The 7,763-nt window shown below is 66.5% G+C and overlaps 3 protein-coding genes across 3 annotated transcripts in view; 2 read left to right on the forward strand and 1 right to left on the reverse strand.

Moving 5' to 3' along the window:
* Positions 1 to 1,250, forward strand: part of EMIHUDRAFT_251058 (hypothetical protein) — a gene marked incomplete at both ends in the record, with an annotated part of 2,215 nt that extends 965 nt beyond the window's left edge. The window contains 3 exons of the mRNA XM_005793010.1: positions 64 to 409; positions 493 to 931; positions 1,157 to 1,250. Of these exons, the coding sequence (XP_005793067.1) occupies positions 64 to 409; positions 493 to 931; positions 1,157 to 1,250 (879 nt within the window). The remainder of the gene's footprint in view (positions 1 to 63; positions 410 to 492; positions 932 to 1,156) is intronic.
* Positions 1,251 to 1,824: 574 nt separating this feature from the next.
* EMIHUDRAFT_44270 (hypothetical protein) lies at positions 1,825 to 2,643 on the reverse strand (the record flags this gene model as incomplete). Its single annotated transcript, XM_005793011.1, has 2 exons — positions 1,825 to 2,142; positions 2,263 to 2,643. Coding segments are annotated over 2 exons (699 nt in total), but the record flags the coding sequence as incomplete, so codon positions are not given.
* Positions 2,644 to 6,297: 3,654 nt separating this feature from the next.
* Positions 6,298 to 7,291, forward strand: EMIHUDRAFT_251060 (hypothetical protein; the record flags this gene model as incomplete). The annotated part of the gene is made up of 3 exons (XM_005793012.1): positions 6,298 to 6,811; positions 6,905 to 7,183; positions 7,266 to 7,291. The coding sequence occupies 3 exons, from the start codon at positions 6,298 to 6,300 to the stop codon at positions 7,289 to 7,291; spliced, it is 819 nt and encodes a 272-aa protein (XP_005793069.1).
* Positions 7,292 to 7,763: the final 472 nt, after the last annotated feature.

Here is a 7,763-nt window from a genome sequence, read left to right on the forward strand (position 1 = left end):
TTCACTTGGGTGCAGTACGCGGAGAGCGGTCGGCGGGAGCCTTGGGACACTGCCCGGCGGCAGATCGCCGCCGCCGCCGCGTGGCACTCGCCGTGGCGCGAGAGGCGGCGCGCGCTCGTCTGGCGCGGCGCGATGCGCGCCGGCGGCCACGCAGGAGGCCCGCGCGAGAGGGCGATCCAGAGGCTGCGGCGGGTGGCGCCGCTGCTGGCGGCCAACGGCGTCGAGTTGGACGTGCAGAGCGTGGATCGGTTCGGCGGCGGCCGGGCGGACAGGAACTTGACCATCTCTCGCGAGGAGCTGTGCGGCGCCGCCTACCTCCTCCACTTGCGCGGCACCACGTACAGCGCGAGTCTGCGCTACCAGCTGCTGTGCGGCTCTCCAGTCGCGGCGCTGCTCGGGGACGAGACTGGTGACCGCGCGCAGAGAGAGGGGGGGGGGAGAGAGTCTTGAGCCGCGCGGCGAGGCTCCCAGCCGGCCTCTCCCCCCCTGCAGGCGAGTGCGCCGAGTGGTTCCACCCGGCGCTCGCGGACGGGCGGCACTTTGTGAAGCTCCCGCCGGACGTGCGCGGACAGGCAGCCGCCCTCCTCAACCTCACCTCGCAGCTGCCGGCGGCTCTCTCGCGCGCTGCTCGGATCGGCGCCGCGGGGCAGCACTTTGTGCAGGAGGGCCTCTCGGACGACGTCGTCGACTGCTACTGGGCGCGGGCGCTCGTCCGGTACGGACGGCGGGCAGCGAGCCTCTCGCGCGGAGATACGGAGCCGGAGGCTGTCCGCTCGCTGCCATCCGAGGAGGCGGAGCCCGAGCGGGTGCGCGAGTGCTGGTGGCCGTGCCACGAGAGGGCTGGCCCGTGCCACTTTTGCGGCTCGAGGCAGGCTTGCTGCCGGGCTGGCTTCGACCAGCAGACGGCCGATTGCGGCTTCGGGAAGCTCGGGTGCGAGGGCACCCACTGCTGCGTCGCCTCCGCGCCCGTCGTCCGACGGCAAACTCTCGGACGCGGGCGGCGCGGACGCGCGCGGGAAAGGCAGAGCCGTATGGCCCATCGGTGACCAGCGTCCGCCGTTCAAGCAGCTTGCACCAGTCGCCGCGGTGTTGGTTGCCGCAAGCAACCACAGGGCCGGTCTCGCTCGTCTCGCTCGTTTCCGTTTGCCTGTTCGAGCTTCGACGTGTGGCCAATTTGCAACACGACGTGTGGCCAATTTGCGGGGATACACGTCCTGCAGTATCGCGCTTGTGGGGCCGTTTTGATTTAAATAAATATTCGTTTGAACAAATTACAAATACAGAGGGATTGGTAGAGGAGGGAAAACTGCCTAATACGCGGTGTACGTCTAGCGCTCCGCCTCCGCGCTCCGGCCGGCGCCCTAGCACCAAGGTCCCCGGCGCGGCGCCGTCTCCGCCACATAAACTTCACACCATGCAGCAACCGCCGCGGCGCAAGAGGATGGGGAGGGCGGAGAAGTAGACAGAGAAGACAGGCTGGGCTAGACCCGACTCCGGCAAAAGGAGCGGAGAGCGCAACAAACACAACGCAAGGACCTGCGCCAGAGGTCCGGGGCCAGGCCAGCAGATGTATGAGCAGTCCAACTGCTCAGCAGCGCAAATCGCGCCCGGCTCGACCTAGACGGACACTCAGTGTGCCGCCGCCGTCCGCCTGTTGATGTTGTTGAAGCTCGGCTCCACCATGTCCTCGACGAGGATCTGCGGGCCGGTACGCTGGAACTCGAGGTCCTTTGAGAGGGTGATCATGTTGTTGTGCGCATCCTTCACCATCCCGTCGCACGTCGCGGCGATGCCCTGGCAGTATTGGAAGAGCGGCAGCACGTCAAACGGCTCCTCCACCTGCACGCCGATGTCCTCGGTGCCGAGCATGGCCCACGACACGAACGTCGCCGCCAGCGGCGTCGAAGTGCCAACGATGGGCCAGAGCACAAGCGGCATGGCGTTGCACCAGACCATCAGGAAGCGCGACGAGTGCCGCGTGAAAGCGGTGGGGATGGGCGTGCGGTGGATGCGCTCGCACGCGCCCATCGCGCCACAGAGGCGCTGGAAGTGACGCTCGAGGAGCTGCCCGTCACGGAGGGCGCGGTCGGGGCGGTCCCCGCACCGCGCCCAGATGCCGGCGTGCGAGGCGTCGCACATCTGCTGGATCGCCCACAGCGGCCGGTGCGAGGAGTTGAGGCAATCCTCCAGCTCCTGCGCCTGCACCGGGTCGGACGGGCTGAAGCAAACCGTGCTCAACTCCTTGCGCAGCTCCTCCTTGACCAAGGCGGGCAGGTCGGGGTCAGAGCGCGAGAAGCGCGAGTCCGGGTTGCCGCCGTCGATCGTCAGATGGTACTTCAGCACGATGCTGAACGCCTTGGTCATCCGGCACACCTTGGCGGACTGCGCCTTGCCAAACTTGTCATCGTTGCTCTGCGGCAGCCACTGGAGGGCGATGCGCGTGATGTCGCGCGAGGTGTTGACGATCTCGCCCCACAGGCAACGTGCCTCGTTGTAGCGCATGTTAGCGGTGTTGGTGCGGAACGTGATGAGAAGGCCGAGCGCCACGGATGGGAGCACGATCGGCTCGGGCGGCATGTACAGAGGGATTTCGGCGACGTGGTTGAACGCGGTCAACAAGGCAGAGGAGGAGAAGATGAGGGCGAGGTCGGGGAAGAGGATGCGCTGGGTGGCGGCGGAGTAGCCCCACGTGACAAAGTGCCGGACGTGCCGCTTGGGGTCTTTGTGAATACTCCACCTGCGAATGCACAAGAGGAGTGGGGAAGAGCAACGCGGAGCCGACTCTCGGGCCTCGGGAGCTTCACTTCTCGTGGTCAAAGTTCTGATCACGCGTGGGCATGTCACGGTTTTGGCGCTTCTCCTGCGCAGCATCCCGCTGGCGTCAGGGGCACGGTGCTCGGTCTGCTAGTCAGGGGTGTGGTCAGGGCCGAGCAGTGGGGGCCGCGCTGGTGCGCCTGCCCTCCCTTCTCCATAGAGATCCAGTTTCGGATCTCCGCGCTCCATCGCCTTGCCCATCCGACTGGGTTCGCACTGGTGCTCAAACAACGCCTCGAGAGAAGCGTTGCCGACGACTTGCGCAGCATACTGCGGCCACCCGTATTGTACAAGCGCGACAGCGAACCTTTTAGCCGGCTCACCGCCCGCCGTTTTTAGATGCAGTTGGATTCCAGGTCCCCACAGCCGTTGGGTGACGGGTGCTGGAGGGTTTGGAGAAGATTGAGCTTCACCTCGAAAAACCGAAAGAAAAACACCGACCGCGGCATGGAAGCCCTCTGCTGAGGGAGTGCGGGGATAGGAGGAACGGGGTGCCCTTAGTCACAGCTTCCCCCGGGACATGTCCACGCTGGACGTCCCGGGACATGGCGATGAACGACCGGCCCTCGCGGGCCGGCGTGGGTGGGGCGGCGCGCGAGCCGCGCGCCTGCCCCGGGGGGTGGACGCCTGCTGCGTCGCCTCCTTCCTAAACCTGCCGACCAGTCCGCTTTCTGAGCCCTGGCTGTCAGGCTGTCAGGTGCTGTCAGGTGATCTGTCGGGCTGTCGGCTGTCGGGCAGCTGTCAGGCACTGTCAGGTGCCTCTGTCAGACCAGCTGTCAGGTGCTGTCAGTGCTGTCGGGTGCTGTCGGGTGCGTGTCTGACAGGCGAGGGGCTCTGTAGCTGTCGGGTGCTGTCGGAGCTGTGAGTCGGGTGTTGCTGTCAGACGCTGTCGGAGCTGTCAGAGCTGTCAGGCTGCTGCTGCTGTCAGACGTTGGGCTGTTACTGTCAGGTGCTGTCAGGTGGTGCTGTCGGGCTAGCTGTCGGGGTGCTGTCAGGCTCTGACACACACCAGCCACACTTATGACACTATCAAGAGGAGACCAGCGGGTACGCAGCTGCCCCCTCCTACGGCGTGATCACGCCGGCAGGGGCGGCCGCCTGGGGAGCGCAGATGGCGGCGCAGGCGCAGGCCGCGGCGGCGGCACAGACGGCGGCGGCCACCCCACCCAGACGCCGTAGGCATATGACTGTAGGGCCCCAGAAGGCTAGCTGGTAGCTTCACATTTGTAGTAGCACAGCCGCCGGTGCTAGAGTCTAGAGAGGGGTCCGCAGAGGTGGGGCGGGAGGGTTGAGAGAGAGACCCATGACCATCCCATGACTGCATGGACCACACTCACATGTGCATGTACATGTCTTTGCATGTAATAGTTTTGTTATACCCTCATGGGGCACAAGAAAGAGGCTCTACGGGGGGGTCTGACTGTGTACGGTCTGTGCTGCTGTCGGGCTGTCAGCGCTGCTGAGTGCTGTCAGGCCACTGTGTGTGCTGTCGGGCTGTCAGGCAGCTGTCAGGCTGTCACGTTAGGGCCTGACAGCGACGGAGCGCCTCGCCTGTCAGGCTCTGCTGTCAGGCTGTCAGATACGTGCTGTCAGACTGTCATCAGAGAAAGTGCTGTCAGGAGCGCTGTCAGGCTGTCGGGCACTGTCAGGCGCTGTCCGGGGTTTGCTGTCAGGCTGTCAGCTGAGGAAGGGTGTAGAGGATGTAGAGTGTAGAGCGCTGCAGAGCTGTAGAGATGTAGAGCGCTGTGGAGCGCTGTAGAGCTGTAGAGCTCTACATCCGCCGCGTGACGAACTGCGTGCGTTGTAGAGCGATGTAGAGCGCGATTTTGCTGTAGAGTTTGTTGTAGAGGCTCTACAGCCAAACCGCCGGGAAGGCAGTGACTCAAAGAGGTCGAGCCGCGCTAATGGGGTGTCTCCGAGCTTACTGGAGCTCTGATGGACGGCCCTGACTATCCCTGACACACAGAGAGTCACTCTGACGACACACAACACCCTACAACTGCGTCATGACCAGCCTGCCATGCGTCGCCGGTGCCGCATTCGTCGCTGTGCTTCTTTAGCAGGCGGTGGACTGTCGGCTGCGGGGACGGTCGCATTTGCGCGAGGCGAGGCGAGCATTGTTGAGCGTTGCATGCCGGCCATGACTCGCGCCAGCGCGTGCGGGAGCTCCTGTGGCTGAGCGTTGAGTCCAAGCGAGTTGCGCTGGCCACTATCGCTACGCCGAGCCGAGCTGACGCGCCGAGGCGCCGGCCAGTCGCAGCCGTGAGGCATGCCACAGCAGCAGGGGCACCTGCCACCCATTGGGCGGGCAGACAGAAGGCCAGGGCAGCACTGGCAAGTGCAACGCGCCTCATGTCGGAGACATCAGCTTGGGCAGAGGTCCTCGGGGTGGGGAGAGAGGGAGCTCCCCTCGTCTGGCCGAAGGCTCATCCAGCCATATCTCGTGGTGTGTGCACTGCTCAGTGTGGTTTCTTTATCTACATCGATGTAGGTCACGAGGCCCCGCCGTGCAGGGCGCTACGGGCTCCGGCCGGACGTGGCAGCGGCGGAGCGTCGCGACTCCGCCCTTTTTTCGCCCAACACGCTATCCACCGTCACCGACCCTGCCGCCAGCGCCGCGGCTTCCCGCCGCGCGCGCTCAGGCTAGGGCGCTCGCTCACCGCATCTCGGTTTGCGCATTGAGCTCTGAGGCCCCCATCACGCCGGGGATCCACGGCCGGCGAGGCGTCCCGCCGGAGGCCAGGATTGAGGCACCTGCGCCGTCGACTCGGCGAGACCCTCGCCATCACCAGCCTCTACCTGGGAATACCGCATCCGCATTCCCGCTCGTCGCTTTGCGCATTCCGCAGATCCCTCAGGGGGCATGGACGCGTTCCTCCCTGGGGGTCAACTCGAGCGGCCCCTATCTTGGCTCGGCCGAGCACGCCTGCCAGCGCACCTTCGAGTACTTACGCAACTACCCCCGCCGCGGTCTTGAGCCCGCCGCGCGCAACCCGCATCCGCAGCAGGACTGCCTGCAACCGACGTGCAGCCCCACTACCTTCGATTGTGGGGGCAGGGATTGAGGACCCCTGTGCTATTTGTCCCGAGATATGTGGTGTTACTCGACTAGAGCCGTACGTCGCGACTCGTCGAGGGGGGGGACGTCTGGCCGAAGGCTCATCCAGCCATATCTCGTGGTGTGTGCACTGCTCAGTGTGGTTTCTTTATCTACATCGATGTAGGTCACGAGGCCCCGCCGTGCAGGGCGCTACGGGCTCCGGCCGGACGCTCATCCAGCCATATCTCGTGGTGTGTGCACTGCTCAGTGTGGTTTCTTTATCTACATCGATGTAGGTCACGAGGCCCCGCCGTGCAGGGCGCTACGGGCTCCGGCCGGACGCCCCTTTTCTGGCTCCCCCAACCGCGCATTAACTCGCTCCCAAGTGAGCTCAAAAAAAGAAAAACTGCTTTGCGCAAGTGTGGCCCACGCTTGTGTGACCCATGCTGCGCACCCGGCTCACCGAGGCGCAGTCGCTCCTGAAATTACGCCCCTGCTGCGGCGAGGGGCCATGCTACCGCCGCCGCCACCTGCGGTTGCTCGACAAGGTGCCGGGCGACCTGGCGCGCCGCCTCGTCACCGAACTCGCGGGGTGCGAGCGAGGGCTCGGCCGCGAGGAGCTGATTGCGGTGACGCTCAAGACGGCTGCTCGCGGACGTATCGGGCTCGCGCGGCAGTCCCTCCGCGAGATGGACGTGCGCGGGGTGCGGCCGTCTATCACCGCGCACAATGCAGTGCTCGACGCCCTCGCGCGCCGCCACCGCTGGTCCGAGTGCCTCTCGCTTCTGACGATGATGAAGCAAAAGGGGCCGGCGCCGGACGAGCAGTCGTACGCCGCCGCGATGCGCGCCTCCGCCGCCGCGCCGCTCGGGGCGCAGCTCGCGCGCCAGCTGCTGCCCGAACTCGACTCGCTCGGCGCCGCCAAACACCCGCCGGCGCGCCTCGCCATGCCGGCGCGTCTCGCGCACGCGCCTGGCGGGGGCGGCGGCGGCGGCGGCGGAGGAGGAGGCGGAGGAGGCGGAGGCGGAGGCGGAGGAGGCCGAGACGGAGGCCCCGTGGGACGCTCGGGCCATGCGCGCGCTCTGTCCCGCGCCGACGGCTCTGCTCTCACCGGTTCTGCTCTCACCGCGGCGGTTTCTGCGGCGAGCGGGGAGCCGGGGGGCGGACTCGCGCTGCTGGAGGCGGCGCTCGAGGAGACAGGGCTGCCTGCGCGCGGTGGCATTTTCGTCGGCGCGCTGCGCGGCTGCGCGGCCCAGCCGGGCCGTTGGGAGGAGGCGCTGCTCGAGATTTTGCACGAGATTCACGAGATGACACGAGATTTGACACGAGGTTGGGAGGAGGCGCTGCTCGGGCGCGGCGCGGCTGGCGCGTGCGTGACACGTCCACGACAGGTCCGAGACATGTGCACCAGGCGCTGGCCGTGTGCGGCCACCTTGAGAAGTGGATTGAGCAGGACCGGCGCCGGGCGAGCCTCATCTCGGCTCATCTCGGCTCATCTGGGCTGATCTCGGGCGCTCTCGACTGCAGGACGCGCGACGGGCGAGTCAGCCCCTCGTGGTGAGGGCCCTCACCGCGGCGATCGCTGCTTGCGATAAGTCGGCGCAGACGGCGCCGTCAACGACACGGCTCGGCCACGCGCAGCCCTCTGCGCAGCGCGTCGCTTCAACAAGTGGCGGTGTGGGTACAGGCGCACGCCATCGGGCTGCTCGACCGCTTCCGCGCGCTCGGCGTGCCTCCCTCGACCGAGCCTTTCTCCGCAGCCATCTGCGCGTGCCGGCACGGCGGGGAGGGCGGCGCGGCGACCGCGAGCGGGCTGCTCGCGACGATGCGCCGCCTGCGGGTGCGGGGGAGGGGGTGGGGGAGGTTGCCAACGCGCAAGGAGAGGCGACACTCACGAGTACGAGTGATG

The sequence above is a fragment of the Emiliania huxleyi genome (assembly GCF_000372725.1).
Source record: "Emiliania huxleyi CCMP1516 unplaced genomic scaffold EMIHUscaffold_1031, whole genome shotgun sequence".
NCBI classification, from domain to species: domain Eukaryota; phylum Haptophyta; order Isochrysidales; family Noelaerhabdaceae; genus Emiliania; species Emiliania huxleyi.